Below are 23,503 nucleotides of genomic sequence, written 5' to 3'. Positions count from 1 at the left end.
GCAAAAAGTCAAATAAGACAGATAAATTGGGACGGAGAGAGTATTTTTTTTTAATTTATGCATATTTTGAGATATAATATATAAAAATAATATTTTTGAAAAGGTTTGATGGTGAAACTGATAGCTTGATAGCTACGCAAAAACTGAAACCAGCTTTTTCCAAAAGCACGGGCAAAATGCTTTTACTAACAGCCGCAACTTTTAAACCAAAAACGATATCTCAGACAGCAGCTTTTAGAATTTACCAAACACATTTCTGACCGATTTAAAGCAAAAAACTATTACAGCTGTCTGCAACAGCAATATTAAACGGGGTCTAAATTCGTTCCCTTTTCAATATCCATCTAAATAAATTTCAAATATAAAGATCAGCATAAAGATACATCCTGGCCAATGCAAAATTTCTAGCTTCAGTTTTCTGGCAAAGTCTCTCGGGGATTAGAACCATCTGTTCTTCTTTTTCACCTGTCCTTGACTGATAAAATAAAAATGTTGCATCTGTAATGCAATTCATGCTTCAACACTCACAACACAATAAAGTTTTCCACATGAGCTCCTGAAAAGACTTGCAAACTACTTGGCAGAGTGCTCTTCACCCTATAACTAAGAAGATTCATACACATTCAAAATTCATAGTCGTAATGTTTCTAACCATTCTTGCAAAATCAAATTGATAACACAACACGTCACTAATACAGATGTTAATACTGTTTGAACGGATCTTATAAGTCGGAAATACGTAAAATTTTGAACTTATAGTAAGTTAATATCAGCAATTCAGTTTCTCTGTAATCCGCAAAGGGAAGTATAAAGATTCATATAGTAAACATTCAAAATTCGCTGTATTAACGTTTCTAACAGTTTTTGCACATTAATACCAATACACACAAGGTGCATCCAAAGGGTATATAATAAATTAACTCATCTAAAACGTGTTAGAGAAAGGCCAATATGATCATATATTTAACACTTATAAGCCAGAAATAAGTAAAATTTTGAACTTACGCTGATAAGTTACTTATAAGCTCCTTGTATCATTCTATCCACCAACTCCTCCATTTGTTCCAAAACAATGGCAAGCATGTCGCCGAACACCAATCTATTCGCAGCAATTGACATGGGTACAAACTCATTCAAACTTCTATTAATCCGCGCCGATCCCACCACCGGCCGTTTCCTCACAATCGACCGTCTCAAACACCCTCTCATCCACCCTCTCTCCGCCGCCACCACCGCCGCTTCTCTCCATCAATTCAAACAAATCATCGACTCTAAACACATTCCACCGTCAAACTATCGCATCGTTGCCACGTCAGCCATCCGTGAGTCACCTGATCAAGCACTCTTACTTGATCACCTCCATGAAACCCTAGGGTTTCAAATTAAAGTACTGTCTGGTCAAGAAGAGGCATTGCTTATCTATCGCGGTATTCGACAATTTTATCCTGTTAATGATAAGGTTGTTTTGGTTATTGATATTGGTGGTGGATCAACTGAATTTGTAATTGCTAAGTCTGATTGTGTTTATTTTTCGACTTCGTTGAAATTAGGTCACGTGACTTTAACGCAACGGTTTGGTGGTGGGAGTGGTTATGATGATGTGGATAGTTTGAGAAAGTTTGTTAGGGAAGTTGTGAGTGGGTCCGGGGTAGTTGAGATTGTTAGGAAGTATGGTTTTGATGTTGTGATTGGATCGTCGGGTACAATTAAGGCGATTGAGAAGGCGGTGGTTTGTAGGTATGGTTGTGAGGTGAGTAATGCGTTTGCGGAGTTTGATGAGTTTAGGAGGGAGTGGAGGTTTAGTAAGGAGGAGTTGAGGGGGGTGGTTGGGAGTTTGGTTTGTGGGGAGGTGGAGGGGGTGAGAGATTTGTTTTTTAAGAGGCGGTCGGGGTTTATTGTGGCTGGCGCGGTTTTGTTGGAGGAGATTTTTGGGTTGCTTGGGATTGAGGAAATGGAGGTTTCGGGGTATGCGTTAGGAGAAGGTGTTGTTGCCGAGATGTTGAGTGAGGTTTTTGATGGTTATGATTTGAATGCTAATGTGAGGTGGAGGTCAGTTATGCAGCTTGCTACGAGGTTTAATAACAAGAAGAGTATGAAGTGTGCTGCATTGTGTGCAGCTATTGCAAAAGTATGTAGCTCATGTAATTTGTATGTGAGATTCTTAGGGCTGCGTTCTCAGTAGACAATGTTGCTTTATGTAATATCTAATTGGTTGGTTTTGTGCAGGAGATTTTTGAAGGTTTGAAGAAACTGACTGAAGCTGGTAATGCTTCCTTGAATGAGAAGGACCTTGAATATCTAGAAGCTGCTTGTTTGCTTCATACTGTTGGGCTGTTTACTGGGAAAAAAGGGTACCATAAACGTTCTTACCAGATAATCATGGTAAGCAGTCATAACTAGAATCGGAAACAAGTTGGTTTTACACAGACTGTCCACCTTTTTTGACCTGATACTAAACAATACTTGTAGAGATATATGATGTATAATCACAGGAGTCCAGAAGTACGTATAACTCATTATTCTGATTTCTTTATAATTGCCTATCATGTGGCTAATAAGTAATAACTGGCCAATTCCCTAAACTAGTATTCTCTTATTAAGTTCGATCTTTTTGTCCAGAATGGTGATCAACTTCATGGGTATAACACCGAGGAAATCAAGGTATCATATCCGAATTATACTCCTGTGCTCTTATTTAAAATATATGAACTGATGGTTTGAAATAAATAATGAATAATGATGGAGCATTAGGATGATTCTTTCTGTTACTTCTAATATTGTTATTTCACTTTTCAGTTGATTGCACTACTAGCAAGGCATCACAGGAAGAAATTTCCAAAACGTGGTCATAGTTCTCTTGAAGCATTTACAAATGAGGTATATAAATGTTTTTGTGGTGGATTATAGTTAATAGAACTATACAGCAGAAACTGAAGCTCTCATTTTTGCCATTCTTGACCGATATTTTCAGGCCAGAGAGAAGTTTAGAGTTCTTTGTATAATTATACGTTTATCTGCACTAATAACAGAATACATGCCTGTAAACTCTGAAGACATTGAGCTTTCGCATTGCTATGATGGTTTAAAGCTGGTAAGATGACTGATCTTCTAAAAAACTTGAAATCAGTTGTTAATGTTTTTCTGCTTCAGATTATAATTGTCTACGGTGTTGTGCTTGTTTAACAGATTGTTGTTTGTCCTCTAATCTATTGATGTCTTAGCATTATTAAATAAGAAAGTCTTAATTAGCAAAAAACTAACAAAGTGATGATCTTGCTCCCTAAATCTATCGTATGTGATAATATTGCTCCCTAATCTTCTGTCTTTTGTTCTTTGTTGACCATTTATTATATATTTTGGGTACATTAGGAGATCAGAAACCAGCCTCTACAGTCTGCAGATATAATAGATATAAAGGTTCAAATTAAGAAAGAGTTGGAGCACTTTAAATTGGTAAGCTTTCTGAAATGATGCTTCTTGACATGTTGTCCGCACGTACTTTTGTGTTACCATTATATTTTGTGTATGGCAGGTACTCAAACAGAAGTTGACTGTTGAGGTTCTTACAAACACTTCAGAACCATTGGGTTAGGTTGCTAGATATCTGAATCAGGTATAACTGCAAGCAATGTGGTGTAGTAATAGCATTTCCTGTAGAATAATCATTGGGTCGAGTACTTTATTTTGTATAAAGATTAAGCATATGACCATTACTTTAGCTCACAAAATAATAAAACCGTCAAAAAATACATTTGGTACATGTAGATGCTACCTATAATTCTATCCTTTTTAAAACAATTTGTGGTATTTTCTTTGTGATTATCAATGTTTACCTTTTATCTACTATATATAGTAAGCTCTCTTCTTTTTGTGGTAGGAATGACCAACATTACAAGATTTTTGTGCAGGCCCTGAAATTAGAGCTAAATAGTTACACAGTTGCAGGTGGACCCGTATGCAGCAGCAGGGATAGGTTGCATGTAACTGTCAATGGATTTTTAGAATTTTTTGGCTGTAGACGAGATTAGGAGGACACTTAGGTTTGAGGAAGGATCGAGGAACAACACTTTGGTAGTTGAGAGTGGATTAGTAGGAGAGGATGGATAGAAAGACTCTCATGCAGAAGAAAGTTGAACCAACATGTGGTGAGATGAAGCGGAACCAACATGCTGTTTTACTTTAAATGGGTCTGAAGGTTCAATAGTCGAGGCAATAGTGAAAATACATTTAGAAGCTGTCCTGGAGATACACCAACGTGTTCCAGGTGCTATAGAAATCACTTGGATAAAGACTATCAATAAAACATGGGAACTGCTTGTTTTAGTTGTGGTGAGTATGGGCATCGTTTGTGGTGAGTATGTGCATAAGGTTGCAAAATGTTTGATCGTGATACTTGAAGGGACAGGGACAGGGACAATCAAAACAGGGGCACTCTAGCAGAAGTTGGCCATGACTATGGAACTGTCAATAAGTTACTTACAAGACCGTATCAAGGTACGAAACTATTTCGTATTTAGACTAGTTTCTTTGAATTAAAGTATAATGTCTACTAGGTTCACTTGCATGTTTACTCTATTATGTTAAAATTTGGAATTTGGGGGCCTAATTTTTTCCAAGGAGTGAAAAATATGAACAGCCATATTTTTGGACAAGGAAAAAGATCTTTTAATAGTAATTTAAATATGTGAGATATATTTAGAAATTGTTTTCTTCTATGTATAGCTTTGAATAGGTTCACTTGCATGTTTACTTTATTATGTTAAAATTTGGAATTTGGAGGCCTAATTTTTTCCAAGGAGTGAAAAATGTGAACAACCATATTTTTGGACAAGAAAAAAAGATCTTTTCATAGTAATTTAAATGTGACATATATTTAGAATTTTTTTTCTATTTTTAGCTTTGAAAAAACCACCACTTACCCAAATGTATTTGAAGGTCTAATTTTGTAAAACACTACTTTTTAAAATTAGTGGATAGACAATTTACTGTAGGTGTAGTTGGCAAGCAGTGTATGTAATAGATCGGACGTGATCAATCATCTTTGTGAATAAATAGACATATTTTGGAATAATTTATTACTCGTGCATTAACTTTTGTGCTGGTACTTCCTGTTGCTTGTTTCTTAATTTAGGTCGTAGAAATTATGTTGCATGATGTTTATGATATTTAGAAATAAATCTAAAATTATATATTTTGTTATGAAATGAATCTAGATATTTGTATCGAGCTAAATTTTATTTATTTTGAATATAAGCCTTATTAATTTTTAAGACTAATTGAGATTGCATAAATGTTATTTGGTTACATAAATAATTACTGAGATGACAATTATTTTAGATTGTTAGGTTTCAGTTAAATGATTATTTTTTATAAAATTTTATACTTGGTTTATCTATCCTTTCATTTTTCATTAACCATGATAATCTTACAAGTCGTTAATATTTGATTTGTTTTATTAACTTCTCTCGGTATACTGTATCGGATTCAAAAAACATTAGTTTAACTTTGCCTATTTTTATATTTAAAATGAGGATGTGTAGTCCATTTATTTGCTATTTATGTAATTTAATAACTTACTAAGTTACATGTTTAAAAATACTCCCTCCGTCCCAATTTATCTGTCCAGTTTGACTTTTGCATGTAGTTTAAGGTTTATTGACCGCATAGTTCCATTAATTATTTTTCAAATTTTCTTTTTGTGAATAAAAATTTAAGATTTGAATATTTATTCACAAAAAAAAATTGAAAAATAATCAACGGCACTATGCGGTCAATACACCTTAAACTACGTGCAAAAGTCAAACTGGACAGATAAATTGGGACGGAGGGTGTATATAATAATGTGGCTAAGTGGTTTGTTGTGGGAAATATAATTGAATTATTTAAGTACCTAGTTGACGCATAGGTAAATGAATTGTAATAGTAGCATAAATGTACGTAAATAATTGATGCTGACTGTGATCATGTAATGAACATAATGCAAGTCTCGGAATTAGCATGTGTTGTAAGTATGGTTGATGACTTAGTTTCTAATATGGATGCTTGCACGTTAATATATTGTTGTATTATTATGTGTTTAGGTTCATATTGTCTTGTGCCACTAGTAATTGCCAAAAACGAGGTAACTCTTCATATGCACTAGGTAAATTTTGAAATTATATAAATGCCCTATATTTAAACTATTTCTGCATTAAAATTTTGAATCAATCATGTATTCTAGATATCAGAATTTTCAGCCAGCTCTAACCTTTGAACTCGATAGTAATGGCGTATAGTTCTGGAACTAGACTGTGATACCTTAAACGCGAGTGTCTTTTTTATACCTTCCAGAGTTGCATGCCTTATGATACCTTATTGTTGAATTAACTTGGATTTATTTGAACTTTGAATTCGGACAACGAAAATTATCTAGAACTTACTTGATCCACTAGTTTGTTCGAAATGCTTTATTATTCGGCTTGTATATTACACTTTTTAGGGGTTTTACATTTGGAATTAGCGGAATGGAGTCGATACAGAAGAGTGATTTTGAATAAAGTTTTTAGTGCTGGCGATTTACTTGTGGAGGTGCCTCTCTATAGATTTGACTTCATGTTAGACTATGTAGTTCTGTTTCAATTTCTGAATTTTAAGATTCTTTCAATACCTTTGAAATTTTTTGTTATGTATGACATTTGAGGTTTTAGTTTTGATATTTGACCGAAAGCGAAATATTCGGCTCAATTATGATCATTGACATACGATCTTTGTTTTTTTGTCGATAATATACTTTTTGAAAAAATTATATCACCAAATTTCGTATTACCCAGTGTTTCTTCCATTCACATCCTTCACAAACTTTGTCAAATTTGTGCTTTTCTTTTTTCTTTTCTGTCACCTCCTCTATCATTCTTTGCTAACTTCTTTTTTCGCTATCACCTCATCATTCTCTGCTACATTTTATTTACTTCCTATATTTCCTCCCTTCCCCACTTTTGTTCCTCGCAGCCAAATTAGAGTTAATGATCAAGTAGAAGCGATGAATTTAATCATGAAGCAGAGAGATTTTCTTGGGCTCTATGTGTGCTTGATTCAGTGTCACGAGAAAGGCAATTGTAACAAGTTAATCCATTTATTATTTAGAGGACTTATTTTATTTTCTTAATTTCATTATTCAAATTATCAAGCCTGAGTTGTGGCTAGTATTTATCTCAAGATATGAAAACTGTGGTGGGTCTAATAATCAACCACATTTGAACTATAGAAGTTCAATTATTGGTTGAAATTATGTTTAACCTGGTGATCATGAAATGATCTCCTGGCTCTTCTTGCGATGTTTGAATAGGGTTCAGTGAAATGACTTCTTTATTTGTCTGTTGCATCTATTCCTGATATTTACTATTTCTGTTCTGCACTATCAAGAACAATAGCAGTATGCATAGATAGTGTAAATTACCTTATTTGCATGTTGGACTAAGCAAACTCTAGTTTAAGTTGGATATGAATAAGCTTTTCTTTGATATTCTATATAAAATTGATATAAAGTGAATTTGTAAGAATTGGAATAAGTTACTTAGTTCAGTTATTAGCCATTGAATTGTTAGTTTATTTTGCAAGAAATTAATATTCAGTTCAGCATGTAATTTTTAATATCTTAATTATATTTTTTTGCTCAACGCTGAAGGAGAGGGACCAGTGGCTATACACAACTGTAGTCAAATCTCTTGAATCTCATGGTTCTTACAAAAAGGTGCGGCGTGGACAAGAGCACTGCCATCAGTTAAGACCTCTAAACTCAGTAACTATATGCAATGATGGCCATATAAAACCCACCTCTGCTTTTTTACAAGTACTTGGACGTTGTACTTGTCACTCCCTCTCATTGGAAACTAAAATGTGTCTGTATAGCTGTACCCGTTTTTTGTCGCTGATACGACTTCTTCCATCAATTGAAAGAAAAGGCAAAGGGTCAGTGATACTGATACTAATGTAGTTCATAACCCAGTACCAGACAATTCCACGTCTCACGCCATAAATAAACCTTAAATCTACTGTTTTATAAAAATCTCTATATTTCATTTCTCCCTCATTTCAAAGCCTGATTAAAGATTTATCATTTCTAGCTTCCAGCATATTGTCAGTCTTACAAGTTTGCAATGACTTATGTACCGAAAACAAGGGTTGCGACAGAGGCCGTTCCACCACAATTCATCTCTGTTGTTAGGCGACCTGACCTATGGAGAAAATGGCAACCATCAATGAGGAAGAGAATGAGATGGTAAGCAGAAGCCTCTCCGTGACTTTACAAATATCAAAAAAAAACAAGAAGTAGTTTACGGTTGCAACCTCCTGTCGTGCAAACTGTTGATTTCTTGTGAGGATTCAAGTTTCTTTCTTCATGAGCCATGATGTACCGTTTCATAAGAACAAGCTTTATCTAACCCTTCTCGTCTAACCATTTTTCTATTGGTGGGGAACAGTTGTGATTTGTTCATGTACCACTAGCAGTGGATGAGCTTATAAATATGTATATGATTTTGGTTTTTCATCTACTGTATAGATTGTCTTGTGCTGTTCTTTACGATACATCTTGCTAGGAATATGTCATCACATTTTTCACAGTATTACACAAAATTAGACCATTGTTTTGTCCTTTAAAACCTCATTAGGTGTGAAATAGCACTCATATAGTCATATTTTTGCCATCAATGTCTACAGAAAGATTTCATTTTGCAGGTTAACATGCATCATCAAACAATCTCAGAAAAATCTTATAAACGTTTGAGCTAGGTCAACTTTCCGAATACTGGGATAAATACAAAAGAGCATGGCAATCCACTATAAGGTGCAAGACAAGTTCTTCGAATCACCTACAAGCAGAAAAGAATGAAGAGCGGGCTAACAAAATGCAGGAATTTTCGCAAACGTAGACTTATACGGCTTTCTGGATGGTACAGATATGCTCCTTCAGCCACAATCACTGAAAATGAAAACAGAATTTACAATCCCAAGTATTGCATATGGTTTCGTCAAGACAAGTTCATTCATAGTGCAATAGTCGAGTCAGTTTTACCAACCTTGGACACTCTTGTTTTCACTGCTAAATCATCAAAAGTAGCATGGGATCCCTGCACGTCGCATTCACCTGCAGTAAGTCCTAAAGTACTTCGCTTTTAGTGATCGACTTACTTGTGTGAGTCGCGTGTCGTATGGAGCACAAAAGGCCTCTATGCATTGGTGGCCATAAAACCACCGTTGCTTTTTACAGGTACTTGAACATTTAACTCTGTCTGTGTATAAAATATCTGTATTACAGATATTTCCACTGATATTTATTTTAACATTTTGCATATGATCAAAAGAAATACAGCAAATATTGAATGAAATGTAATTACAAAAGATCTATGCCCCTCCTGTTCACTGGTATTGCAAGCAACAACGTATGTAGCAGGCAATTCCAATTTCTCGCCCTATAAATAAACCTTCAAATTAGTATTGAGATGTATCTTTACAATTTATCTCTTTCTCATTTGGAGAACTCACAAAGATTCATCATTTCTATCTTTCAGCTGCAATGACTAATGTACCAAAAATGAGGGTTGTGTCGGAAGCTGTTCCACCACAATTCATCTCCGTTATTAGGTGACCCGTGGACAAAATGGCCACTATTGATGAGGAAGAGAATGAGATGGCAAGCAGAATATCAGGAAAGTAAATAACAAGAAGCATTTAACGGTTGCAACCTCCTGGCGCACATTTTATCTTTGTCAGACAGGATACAAGTTTTCTTCTTGAGTTTCTCTTGTAAGAAATGATGCACCAGAGTCATGTGATTATGGTTTTTAATCTACCGTATGGATTGTCTGCTGCTGTTCTATAAAATGTATTATGGCAGTAATATTACTATAACTTTCCTACAGTCCATCAATTATAGTGCTCTTAAACAACAAAATGATATTAGGTGTGGACTGTTCAAGTGGCCTTCAGTGAAGTGATTTTTTCACCTTTATTTCCGAAATGACAATATGATTCAAAGATCTCCAGTTGTTTACTTTGTATGTTGAATCTATTCTTGAGTTTCCATTTGAGAAATCCCTGCTGTTTTGCTCTCTCCATATAGAACTAACACTAGCAGCCACAAACAAACTACAGATAGGCTTTTGAATGCCATTTGACACGGCAGCCATCTAATTATAGACATCGTTTCAGCATATCCCATTGAGTCTGAGGAACAAAGGCAGAGCTGGAATATGCACCAAGTCGGTGGCGTATCTAGAGCCCGATTTCTCCTGAACACAATGTATTTAAACGATTATGTTACGAGTTAGTGGTATAAATTCAAAAAAAAAAATCATTTTCGCTAGACTTTTCAATTTTTTTTGAAATTTAAGTGCTAAAAATTAATATTTCAACCATTTGATCTCTAATTTATAATCATATAACTAGAAATAAATATAAATATAACTTAAATTATAAAAGATTTTTTGACATTATAGAGGCACGTAATATTTTTCAATGAGCCACTTTATAAAATTTATATTTATACCTTAAAATTTTAATAAAAACCCGCAAATTTTTGGTTTTACGGGGACACTTGTCTCCGTTAACCCCTACATAAATTTGCCCACGCACGAAGTTAACAAATGCTCTTGCGTTTGCGTCCCGGTTAAACGGGCTTAATTATTATCGTAACAAAATATATTTGATTCTATGTTGGATGCAACTTTTAAATTTGTAAAATTAGATCATGATTTTCTCTTAAATTATTCTTCAAATATAATATAAAAAATATTTACATTTATCTTCGGTAATACTCTTTAATTTTCACTATTTAAATAATATTTTTATATTAAATTAAATTAATTTAATAGGAGTATAATACAAAGTGAAAATAAAAGGTGGGTACTTGTTTTACTTGTACTAAAATATAACTTAAAAGCAAGTGGTTGACTCTTTTACGGTGTGCTCCAAAATTTGAAAATAGAGAGAAAAGAAGAGAAATGGTAATTTTAAAATTTTCTTTGCGAGACGTGCTCCCCTGCTAATTTTTAGCAGAGAAGAGAACAGAGAGAAAATTTCCTATAACTTTCCCCAAAACTTTCTTTCCAAAAATGAGAACATTTGGAAAGATTCTCTCACACTACTTTCTTCTTTTTAGTCAATTTCTCTCATTTTTTTAGAGGAGCACAGACTCATTTATTTTCTTCTACTATTTCTTTTCTCTTCTCTTCTCCTCCCATCTCTTCTATTCTCTTCTTTCCAAAAAAATCTCCTCTTCTCTTCTACTCCCATCTCTTCTATTCTCTACTTTCCCAAAAAAAATCTCGGGAGCATAATGTTAAAGAGATGAAAGAGAAGAGCCTCTTAAGAGCATCTACAACAGAATTTTAGGTCACTCTTTAAAAATTATATAAGAATTAGCTTAGGTAAGTTTACCTCCAACAATAATTTTTGAACTCATTATTTATATATTATTTTACAATTAAAAATACATAAAAGATATAAAAGGACAAAAAAAAGAGAAAGAAAAAGAAAATGAAGAGAATATTTTTAATATAAGATATAAGTTAAGAGATAAGTAGAGGGTTTTAAAATTGAGGAAAGAAAAGATAATCTTAAGCGTCTCTTAAATATACTAAGGTTTTCAAGAATTTTTAAAAATTTGTTGGAGGCCCAATCGTATGAATTTTTAAATACTTTGTTGGAGATGAGTTTATCGACAATATTCTTATAAATTAATAACTTCTAATTAATATTGAAATTTTAATTTTGAAAAGTCAAAATAAGCCGATTTTGAGCACTGAGGAAAAGTGAAATAAGTGAAGTTAGAGCATCTCGAACAGATTTTTTTTTTTTGCTAAATATCAAAATGAATATGATATACTAAAGGTTTAGTATTATCTCGAACAGACTTTTAATTTACTCTTTATAAATAATTAGTTTTTAATTAGTGATTTACCATGTGCGTATCTTTAACAATACTTTTCATGTTGTCTCCTAAATCACTTTTTTATTATTAAAAATATTTTGAAATAATAGAAATATAAAGGAAGTGGAGAGAGAAAGACATGTAGTTATGAATATATATATATATATATATAATAATATTAATTAAGATTTAAGAGTGAAATCGTACTCTAAAAATTGAGTAGAGACGAGAAGTTCTTAGTAATTTTTAAAGAGCCACTAAAAATTTGTTAAAGCTAACATCTTTGTTCTCGTTCTTCAAAATCTTCGATTAAGAGTTAGAATAAAAAGTTTATTGAAGATAGATTTAAGATTAACAAAGAACTTGCTTCAAACTTTAAACTAAAACTATTTGTGTTTGGCTTAAAGGAAGCTCAAACAGCTTCAAGTGAAAATCACTTTATTGGGTCCTTTGTTATAAAAAAAACATGGACTCGAAACTGAATTTTTTCAATGTTGGAAAAAGTTATGTATTCAGGCGTCACTTATTAGCTTTACTAGGTGGTAACTGGGCGAAACACGGGTTTAAAAATAAAAATAATAGTATCACATTATTATTTGTATAAAACTAAAACTCATAATTTATGTAAAATATAGATTTAAATATAATATATAAAATGTTATTAAAATAGGTAGTTAAAAAAATTAAAATTAAGTGTAATTCTAAAATTTTACCGTATAGTTTTAGTTATGCATGCACCTAATTACTTACTTATATAAATCTCACATGTTAATAAATAATTAATACAATTATTTTAAAGTAAACTGACGCTGGGATGTTCAACAACAAATAAAAATTGAAGTAAATTAAAATTTACATAAAGTAGAAGATAATTTTTGTAAGTTGAGATTTTATTACATAAATTTTTAAAAATAGTTGTATAATTTTCCAGGTAATACCAAGATTTGGGGCCTAAATATAGTTTCGCTTATTAGTATAGATAGTTGATAACTCGTGCGAAATACGGGTCCGAGACTAAAATTATAGAATTAATAATTGTAGAGATTTATTCATAATCCGTGCGAAACATGAATTAAAATTAATATATTAATATCAAATATTAAATTGTTACTTGCAAAAAATAGTTACGTGGTTAAAAACAATCGAATTTATGAAATTTCCCACTATAATTCTAATTTTACATTTTTTTACTTGATATAGAAATCTAACATATTAATTTTATTTTCGTGAAACCAATTGTATCTTTATCTTATGAACAAAATATCTGTTATTTAGATAATTTAATATTAATTAATATAATTTCATAATTATCTTATAATTAGCCTTTTCAATATATTTTATTTAATATTACTTAATTATCGATATAAATTAATTTACAAATTAAAAGTAAGTAGATGTTATTAAACTTAATTTAATATTACTTAATATAATCTAAATGCAGCCCATAAATATGTTATTTTTAAAATATGTTTTTAATTTAAAATAAATAAACGTTGTGATGATCAGTAACAAATATGATCGGTAAATCAATAATTTTCAGTTTAAAAGTTAATAAATGTTAATAAAGTCATTTGCTATTACCTAATTATTTTTAAAATAATTCTATAGAAAATAAAGTTTACATAAATAGAAGTTAATTTATGTTAATAGTTTACTTTGAAGTTAGTAATTTTTCAAAATAAAAGTAAATACATGTTAATTTACTTAATTTAACGTACCTTAATAAATTTTTAATATAACTTATAAATAAATAAAATTTACCGAGAATATAAGTCAATTCGTGTTAGTAGTTTACCTAATGGTTTGTAGTTTACCTAATGGTTTGTACTCAATTTACAAATCATTTAAAAAATATTTCTATTTTATGAAGTAAATAGACGATTGGATGCACACTAAATAAAATAGAAAATAAATTTACAAAGAATAGAAGTAGATTTGTGTTAAAAATAAAGTTTATAGAAAAATATAAGTCAACTCACAAAATTTCGGTACTTTGATACTTTGGTACTTTAACACCAAATTATAGGTGATTTCGCTTATTAATAAAGAGTATAGATGAAAGAATTTAAATATTTAATTTTATGAAAAGATCGGGGCAGTTTGGATTATAAAATTTCAGCGCTTAATGTAAAGAAATTGAAAATTAGGTATTAATATAATTTGTATTAAAATTGTTAACCGGACTTGAAATTTCATGAATTACGATCCAAATGGAGTCATTATACCCGCCATAGAAAATTGTTCAACACTCATAGAAAGGGACCAGAAACTCAAGTCATGTCTCTTGAATCTCATGGTTCTTAAACAAAGTTGCAACGTGGACGCGAGCACTGCCATCAGTTCAGGCCTTCAACGTGTCTGCATTGGTGGCCATAATACCCACCGTTGCTTATTACAACTACTTAAACGTTGTCCTCGTCAGTGTCATCACTCCCTCTCTTCGGAAACTTGAATATTGTGTCTGTATGTTGAGATATTTATTCAACATTTTGCATATGATCAAAAGAAATCCAGCATATGGTGAATCAGATCTAATTACAAGAGCTGTATTGGCCCCTCCTTGATCATAACGCATTCGTTCAAGTGGCAGGCTATACGCGTTTTCGTCCCCGATCAGTGTTCTAAAAATCTCTGATTTAACCGATTAATCCTCCATTAATTTCTTACAAGGTATCTAACCGATTCGATTTTTTAAAACCCGATTAATCCTTACAAATTTTTCTTTATTGTAGTATATATAATTATTTATTAAAATTAAAATACTAAATTTATTTAAATATGAATAATTATAGAAATTATGATATAATAAATATATATTTATTAATAAATAACTAATATAATCATAATAATATATTAAATATAATTTAATATTATAGTATATCTAATTTTTTACTCCGATTAATACTCCCGATTAATTCCGATTTTCATTTAGTTTCAAATCGATAGCTCGACCGATATTCACCGATTCCCGATTTTTACAATACTGCCTAGATACGACAAAGTCCAACTTAATCACAAGGCAAAGGTCGACATTACAGTTTACAACTTCGCAGCAGCAACGTACGTAGCAGGCAACCACTTTCGCACCCCTATAAATAAGCCTTAAAAGAATTGTTCCTTGGTATCTTCACAATTCATTTCTCTCATCAAAATCCATTATTTTTCTAGCTTCCAACAACATCCTCATTTCGTCAAACAAATCTGCAATGACTAATGTACCAAAACTGAGGGTTGTGACGGAAGTTGTTCCACCACAATTCATCTCCGTTGTTAGGCGGCCGATGAAGAAAATGGCGACTATTGATGAGGAAGAGAACGAGACCTCAAGCCGAAGGCTCTCCGGATCTTTCCAAATATCCAGGAAGTAAATAACAAGAAGCAGTTCCTGCCGTAAACTGTATCCGTTGTTGAGTTTCTGTGCGGAAATGATCATGTACTTCGAATTTGGATCATTTAAACCTTGTTGCTACATTTTTTGTATTAGTAGGGACAGTGGTTGTAACAGGTTGTGTAGTTTACAGACACAAATGTATATGATTTTGGTTTTCAATCTACTTTATGTATCGTCTTAAAATATTTTTCTATCTACTGTATGGATTCAAATATTTTCCTTTCGGACTCGGATTTAGATTTTTCAGATTCGAATCCAAATACTGGCATATCCGTATCTGAAATACCGGCCCATGATTACTATTTATTCAATTACATTATAAATACCCAGCTGAATTGTGTACATTATAACAGTCTTTAACATTATAAGCATCACTGGCTTGGGACTTGGGACTAGAGCCGGCCAAATGTGCGGGTTCGAACCGCTCATTCGGAATCGGCTCATACGGAAACCGGAAAAAATTCGGTACTAAATGGGCCGGTTCAAACCCGCCCAATTCGTTAAATTACACGAACCGATTACGAATTGTAAATTTAAAACCCGGAACTGCACAAGCCCGCGCGGACCGAAATTGCACGAGCTGTACGTTGAGCACAACCCGCACGAGCCCGCGGTTGTGCTGCACACACCTGCCTTATTTCCATCAATGATCACCTTCAACTCTGCCTTATTCACTCACTCTAATTCTAATTTTCATCTCCCTATAACTCTCAGGCTCTCTCAATTTCTAATTCTCTATCTCCCTCTAACTCTCGTTCTCTCTCCGTCTCTCTCAATTTCAGTCTCCGCCACCGACCAGCTTTCATATTTCTGTTTCTTTTTCCGAGTTTCAACCAGATTTTTATTATTTTCCCTAACCATTTTATTTTCCCAAAAATAAAACCTTCTCAAGATTTATATTCTCCCTACTTAATTATTATAATTAATTATAATTATTAGAAACCTAAACTTAAAACCGTCCTCTTTTAATCAAGAACTTAAAATAATAAAATTAATCGATTAAAATTAAATTTATTTAATATAATTATTAATGTTGACTTCTTAAATTAAAATTGAAAAAAATATCAAAACAAAAATATACAGTGCATAAGTGATTTGGAGTGATGTTATGTCTGCGTAAAAACTTAAATTGAACTCCAACCCGCGAAGCCCGCACGGCTCAGCCCGCATGGCTCGCGAACCTTGTGCCGGTTCACGAGTCTGTGTCTGTCAGTTCAAACCCGGCCCGGCCCGATTCGTTCAACTTGCGTATCGGTTCAGTGTTCGTTGTTCAAATATTCTACTATCAGCTGATCCACATTGCCTGAGCATGATTTAGGAATGTTAAATTTCACACCACTTCTATCTTCCCTACATACTTAAAGTTCCTTTATTTATTATGAAAGAAATAGTAACCTCTAGAACCCAAGTGGTCTGAGACCATCATCAAATACTAAGAAGCCCCAACTTTGCTTTACACTAACACACCAGTGCATGCATACAAGAATAAGCACTACGGGAGAGAAACACAACGTACAAAATTTTGGAGTACATATGTAAACTCTTTGAGATGGAATTAAGTATGAACTAGAATTAGGCTGCTTGGGCCAAATCTTCAGGTTCACCAGCTGCTTCAAGTCTGAGGTACAAATAAATGAACATCAATTAGATCTGATCATGGAAAAATGAACTTCGATATTAAATAGCCCTACAACGGATGTTTTGACATATTTAATTAAAAGTTACTGCAATCTCACTTATGCACTAGTAAAAACACATGTACAAGTAGAACACTGATGCTGATGCACTTAGCACACAACTACTGTTTTTTAGAAACGAGAAGAAATAAATGGTATTAAAGCTTTCTATCAGCAACAAAAAAACACCAAGGGGACTGTATGGAGCATCAACCAAGGGGTTGGCGTGTTGCATAAATAATACTGTAAACCGCAGGAACATCAATGATATTAGTTAGCAATATTAGATACTCTGTGACATAATAATTTCAACTGGATCACAAACACACTTGAATCAATGGTATAATTAAAAAAATTTAAAAACAACATAACGATTAAAGTTCTAACTTCAACTTAAAAACATGAGTATAAATAAGTACTATGGGAAAAGGTTAAGAGGTAGAAAGCTTATAGAACACTTGATTTCTATTGTTACGCAGGTTAGCAATTTAAAAGTACGAGTGTGAAGATATTCACTTGGTAAAGACATCACACCCAGAAAACAAACACTTTAAAAAACAAGAGAAACCTGGTAGAGAACTGGTACAGTGTTCAATTTGCGAGAATTCTGATAACATGGCAATAATAAAGAACAAAAAATATAACAATGTGGAGCAGGTTTGAAGGATTTACCCCTGAAGACCTTCTCCAACTTCCATTCTTAAAAAATTATCAATCTTTACAGGAGAGCCAACTTCTTTGGATAGATTGCTCAGAAGCGTCTGCAAACGTCAATAGAGAACATCACAATTTATGGAACACTAATATTCAAAATTGTTGTTTGATATTAGAGAACATTAGTCATCAAAGACATTTAAACTTTTCATGGATCCGGTCATGGGTCATCTAAGTCTTTGATCCTGGAGAAAGGCTCTTTAGTAGGCTCGGAGCATGAATCTGAATCACTTGAACGCTGGTGTAGTATGAACTATGAACCATATCTATACAAAGATTAATGACCAGAGACTGTTTCGAAAGATGCTATACAACTATCAATTAAAATAACATATAACATCCAAAGGTAACACTGAATTAGAATCCAAAAAATGACATGTTTAAACATGAAGTCAACCTCAAGGTGGGGTTAGTGCATCTGAATTTTTCATATAGTAAGTGCAACTAATATATTCCTCGCACACCCGGCCAACCATAATCTCTGCTCGTAGTACCCTTCGAGACAATGTATTTATTCAATACATTAACCCGGAAAACTATTGCCTGCTTTTCTGATTATTGTCAATAGTACTCAATCCTTCAGAAGTTTAGGGACATCGATCTGAACTAAAATATATTTTAATCTAATCTTGCAGCAATATGTAAAAAATCAACAATTTTGTATTGAATAAATCACTTTATATCGTTGTTTATGAAAAATATAGTGTATCCATGGCTTTCCATTCACTTAGAGGGATTTCTGGTTTTACATTGATGAAATGCCTCACTGCAATATTTGAGAGTAAACCACAAACAGAAGGGACTAATATAAATAACTGCATCAGAGACTATTAGAAGGTTTCAAAGATCGACTCAATTTAGTAAAATATTTGATGATACACACAATAAGATGCATGAGCAAAACCAACATGTGTTAATATCCATAGGAACTCATAGTAGTATAAAAGAGGAGGGTAAATGGTCAAATCAACTGACGCCGCCATACCTTCACATTTAAGCTGTCATTCACAACAAATTTTTGCTCCATTAGAACAACTTCCTCAAAGTACTTCCGCAAACGACCTTCTACCATTTTCTCTATTGCCATCGGAGGCTTTCCGCTAGCTTCCGCCTGATGAAAAAATTAAATTGAGCTGATTAAGGATTGGAATGAACGCTGCTAATGATATAATTCAAAAAAAAACATTTTATTAGAGTATTTTAAGGTAGTTATTTCCATAGTTATATTCCTTGCACGAAATTCACACCGGCGTACTTCATATAATATTAGCCCAACTCCTTACTTCTCTCCCTTGCGCAAAGTCTGAGGGTATCTATATATTAAGTTTCTGGATAACGCAATCTTGAGGTTTGGTATCCGTGTTAAAATTTGGATGAAATTTTTAACCTTACTTTGACCCAATGACAATCCATTTTTTATGCTTTGTATCCATTTTAGCTTTGTATAATATCCATATAGTTATTTGACCCATATTCAATTATGGGAAATTTGTATATCAGCTTTAAAGAACATTAATGTAATTTATAATCATAACATTAATGTAATTTATAATCATTATGGTAAGTTCTTTAATTTATTTAATTTATGAGTTGTGGTATTCTTATGAATACATATTATCACCTAATATATAAAAATAAAATAAAATATTTAACTAAATTACTTTTAAATATATTAATTATAATATATAAAAATAACAGTTTATTACATAAAAATTAGTTCTCTCAAAATTTTACTATGATCTTAAATATAAAATTAATCAATTTATTTAATTACCATTATTATAATATATACAAATAATTTTTAGTAAATAATATTTTGAAGTACCGTGTGCTAAGGCTATAATCTAGTTAAGAATCAAAAGCTTGAACACAAACTCATATAATAAATAAGAAAGCGGCTTTCTTTCCCTCCCTCACTCAAATACTCAAACCCCAAAAATTTTATTAAAAAGGTCTTTCAAAATTAGAGTAAATAAGCTACTATTCCAGGGACTACAATCCCACTAAGAAAAGGGATCTATTGTTAACAATTTAAACTTCACTAGTTAAAGAATTTCAACAGATTTGAGCTATTATATTACTTGCATAAACTTTAAAAAAAATTATCCGCCATAAAATGTGTATGATTGTGCATATCATCACCTATATATCACAACCAACTACCAAGTCAACCCACTGAATTTTTCATCTTACGCACACCAGACTCGCTCAAATTATTCAGCTAACCGAAGAGATGTCCTTGACTATCCATAACATGGGTTAATACGGAACCTAGCATCAGCCCGTCCATTTCACAGTTTGCCTACTTAAAACATGATGGTAAAGCACTGATACTAAAAAACAATACCTGAGACTTGAGAATCTCTCGTTCATTGTTTATTGCATCAGATGAAACAAGTTCTTTTGTTAAAAATGATGGCTTTGCTGCTACTACATGCATTGCTAGTTCCGACCCAACACGCTGGACTGCATCAAGTGGAGCATTCTGATTCTCCACTTCTAGAGATATAATGCTAGCAATTCGTCCCAGACCTGCACCTCGGATAAGGATAAGAGCAGTCAGCTACACTGTTGATTAATATTGTCTTAGTGTCTTGTTCTAGAAAAACACCTACATTCTCTTCATATTCAATATTACTATTAAAGAACAATGTCGAGATTCTGACAAAATGGTAAGGAGCTCAGAGAAGCATATATTGTGTCAATATCACATCATAGACAAGTTTATGTACATGCTAGCTGTAATAAAGCATTTGACAATCCCTTACCTGGCTGGGGGCTTGCATGTAGATACGTGGACAGGACACCGTATGAAGACATGGACATAGCATAACCCCTTCTAAGTTTGACATTCTCACCCATCATAGCAGCCACTTCTGTAATTGCATTTTGAACTGTTCTTTCTCCGCTTAATTTAGGATGTTCAACATCCAACTTCAAACCCTATACAAGAAGCATAAAGAGATATTTAAGGTCAAATGACTCCCAGATCTGTTGACTCAATTAATTAGATTTTTTATACATTCATTAGTGTTTGCTGAGAGTAAAAAATGGATACAGAAGGACCATAGAGTTATATACTTGAGAGACAAAAAACAGTATAATTTGTGATCTTTAATTTTATTTAATGACTCTTGACAAAAGCTATCAAGAAAGTAAGTGGGTCACTGACTCGCTGTTATTGTTTAAACTCGACGGTCGACGTGAATATAAAAAGGAGACTGGTGTCCAACAACCAAATAATCCTAATTTATACATTAACCGTCATACAAGTCATAAATGGAAGGAATGGTCTTGTATCCTTGTACATCTCCAGTGCAGTATGCTCAATGCTACCTCCTCAAGTCACGACTGATGATAAAAAAAATGAATTTTATTGACATAACTTGTGTTATTTGTTACTTTATTCAGAAAAAAGATGTTTATTATTGTCTACATAATAAACTGATTCTCAATAGTAAGTGGTAGGTAGAACAATACTAAAATAAATTAGAAAGTTTTACTTAGTAATTAGTGTTCTCACCAAAATATAGCAGACCTCTTGTATATTATGTCTTAGCTAAACAAAAAGAAAATTTTCAATGGCACTTAGATACAGATATAGATATAAATATAGACATGCTTTCAAACAAAATATAGACATATGAGTGTCCATCCATATCTGCCCTTAGATATGTAGATAATTACATCAAACCAATTTCCCGCCTTTTAGGCTAACAGTAATCCACCATGGTCTATACTCTATACCAAAAATGACAAATTCAGGCTGCATTCCTATTTTAAGATTTTGCCTCTCGGATGACATATGTAAATAACTTTTAGCACTCGCACAAAAAAGTTTATATTGACACCCGACACAGCGTAAAACAGGGAGAGCACGGAACAGTCAGAAAAAGGTGATGTAAATATTAGAGAATCAAAGGTTGATGTACCATATGACTTTATAATCACCTGCTGCGTTGAATTTGCATTTTGGAAAATTTATGCTCTCTAATAGTTCTTCCTAATTTTTATCATTTACAAAATTATCACGTAGAGAGCCTGCAACCCCATTCTAATAGATTGAGTTGCATCTTATACTACAAAAGCTGAAAAAAAATTAAATAAAGATGGGTGATGAAACTAGTTGCCCGAGATAAGAACATGAAATGGGAGACTCGGCCTGGTTTTAATCAAAATTCAAAATGAGCTTAGATCTCCAATATTGTTCATACATGAAATTAACCTGGGTTATTTTTATAGTTTCCGTCCCTAACATGTGCTATGGAACACAGCACCGAGCACCATAACAAAATTAATAACAGATAAAGATGCAGAAATCTATAAAATCTTTTACCTCAAAATACTCTGGTCCAATAGGAAAAGCGCCTGAAAGTTGTTGAGAATTGTCCACCAAAAGAGCTAATTTTGCCAAAGACGCAGCCTGCATAAACAATAATATAAAAGCATATGTCCTTACACATCTATTCAGTAATCCAATTTACTATACAGATAGAAACAAATAATCTAAAACATATCTATTGAACACTGACCAAACACCGGAAAATATCATTCCTAGCAACAAAGTCAGTCTCGCAATTAAGCTCAATAACCGCAGCCTTATTCTCATTCTGCGCCAACGCAAGTAAACCCTCAGCAGCAGTCCGAGCCGATTTCTTAGACGCAAGTATAACCCCCCTTTTCCTCAAATCCTTCTGCGCCGCATCTACATTAAACCCTCACATTACTACTAACCACAAAACAACAAATTTCGTAAACCAAAACACGAATCTAAAAACCGAAAAAAGACTTGCCGATATCCCAATCACAGGTAACAAGAGCAGCCTTGACTTCCTTAATAGGAGCACTAGTTCTTTCCCTCAACTTCTTAATCAAACTCATTTGTTCCGAAACCGGAGCTTCGGAACCGTAATTTCTCAACAAAAATCCATTCTGATTAGCATATTGAGGAATAATTGAAGCTCTAAACGAATTAGATTGCACGTGATTTCTCAGGCTCTTACAGAATATATCAATTGAACGTTTTGCACATTGAGAATAAATCATATTGTAATATAACCTACAGAAACAGAAACATATGAGCATACAAATTAAATACTTACAATATAGATACAGGTGAGTTAAAGATTTGTAATTCGTTATAAAATGAAGAATAAATATTAAAAAATTAGGGGTTTAAGACGTACCTGTTGTGTTAATCCGATAGTGTGAAGTGGCCTAGGGTTTTAGATGATTGTAAATGAGAAATGAGTTCACAGTATAGTCAGAGGGGTGTTTCATAGAGAAGGTTTGCATAACAAATTTTTCTTTAATGTATGTAGTTTAGAAAAAAAATAATAAATCATGTATAAACTATAAAGTATCAATTTCTAATTATAAAAAATAAAAATAGATTATGGTATATAAATATTAAGAACATCTGAAATGTAATTGGTTATGGGATTGGTTAAAGTAATAAAAAATAATGATAAACATAAAATTTAAGCTGTTATTATATTTGAGTTATCGATTTAAAATTTATCGGAAATAAGGATTATTAAAAATATATAATTAAAAATATATATTTAATCGAAGCAAATATTAAATATATTTTATTATTAAAATATAATTTTAATTATTGATTAATAAATATATATTTTTTATATTTGTCAATTTTATTTTTTTTATCAAACAAGAAGTGGAAATTAATTAAGTCATAAGTGCACCAGTTTAGCCTCCGACAAACTGTGTCGCCATAATACGTTGAATTGTTATTCATATTCGTTTAAATATATATTAAGTTGAACCGATAACATTCTTATTCATTACATTTGT

The 23,503-nt window shown here is 32.6% G+C and overlaps 2 protein-coding genes and 1 long non-coding RNA gene across 10 annotated transcripts; 1 reads left to right on the top strand and 2 right to left on the bottom strand.

The window, feature by feature from the left end:
* Positions 1-240: 240 nt before the first annotated feature.
* On the bottom strand, positions 241-1,139 carry LOC141696741 (uncharacterized). The gene is made up of 2 exons (XR_012564479.1): positions 1,006-1,139; positions 241-603 (listed from the first exon to the last, which is right to left on the bottom strand). It is a non-coding gene; the product is annotated as an uncharacterized LOC141696741 (long non-coding RNA).
* LOC141696740 (uncharacterized) lies at positions 925-10,017 on the top strand. Of its 8 annotated transcripts, none has more exons than XM_074500868.1 (13): positions 926-2,128; positions 2,227-2,382; positions 2,620-2,661; positions 2,797-2,877; positions 2,972-3,091; positions 3,370-3,453; positions 3,533-3,613; positions 3,909-4,494; positions 7,664-7,758; positions 8,103-8,257; positions 8,716-9,247; positions 9,342-9,419; positions 9,549-10,017. In XM_074500868.1, exons 1-7 carry the CDS (start codon positions 1,073-1,075, stop codon positions 3,590-3,592), a joined length of 1,599 nt encoding a protein of 532 aa, XP_074356969.1. In that variant the 5' UTR covers positions 926-1,072; the 3' UTR covers positions 3,593-3,613; positions 3,909-4,494; positions 7,664-7,758; positions 8,103-8,257; positions 8,716-9,247; positions 9,342-9,419; positions 9,549-10,017. The 8 variants fall into 8 exon arrangements, with proteins under 8 accessions (XP_074356967.1, XP_074356969.1, XP_074356971.1 ...); XM_074500870.1 differs by lacking the exon at positions 9,342-9,419 and adding an exon at positions 6,479-6,567; XM_074500866.1 differs by lacking the exon at positions 9,342-9,419 and having other exon boundaries at positions 925-2,128; positions 3,878-4,494.
* Positions 10,018-16,589: 6,572 nt separating this feature from the next.
* Positions 16,590-23,004, bottom strand: LOC141698525 (elongation factor Ts, mitochondrial). The gene is made up of 9 exons (XM_074503231.1): positions 22,876-23,004; positions 22,483-22,748; positions 22,222-22,394; positions 22,026-22,112; positions 20,458-20,632; positions 20,037-20,221; positions 18,675-18,800; positions 17,648-17,736; positions 16,590-16,917 (listed from the first exon to the last, which is right to left on the bottom strand). Exons 2-9 carry the CDS (start codon positions 22,733-22,735, stop codon positions 16,872-16,874), a joined length of 1,134 nt encoding a protein of 377 aa, XP_074359332.1. The 5' UTR covers positions 22,736-22,748; positions 22,876-23,004; the 3' UTR covers positions 16,590-16,871.
* Between the last annotated feature and the right edge of the window lie 499 nt (positions 23,005-23,503).

The sequence above is a fragment of the Apium graveolens genome, chromosome 11, assembly GCF_009905375.1.
Source record: "Apium graveolens cultivar Ventura chromosome 11, ASM990537v1, whole genome shotgun sequence".
Classification (NCBI taxonomy): domain Eukaryota; kingdom Viridiplantae; phylum Streptophyta; class Magnoliopsida; order Apiales; family Apiaceae; genus Apium; species Apium graveolens.
The sequence above is the reverse complement of the archived record's forward strand: the minus strand, read 5'-3'. Positions and strand labels throughout refer to the sequence as shown.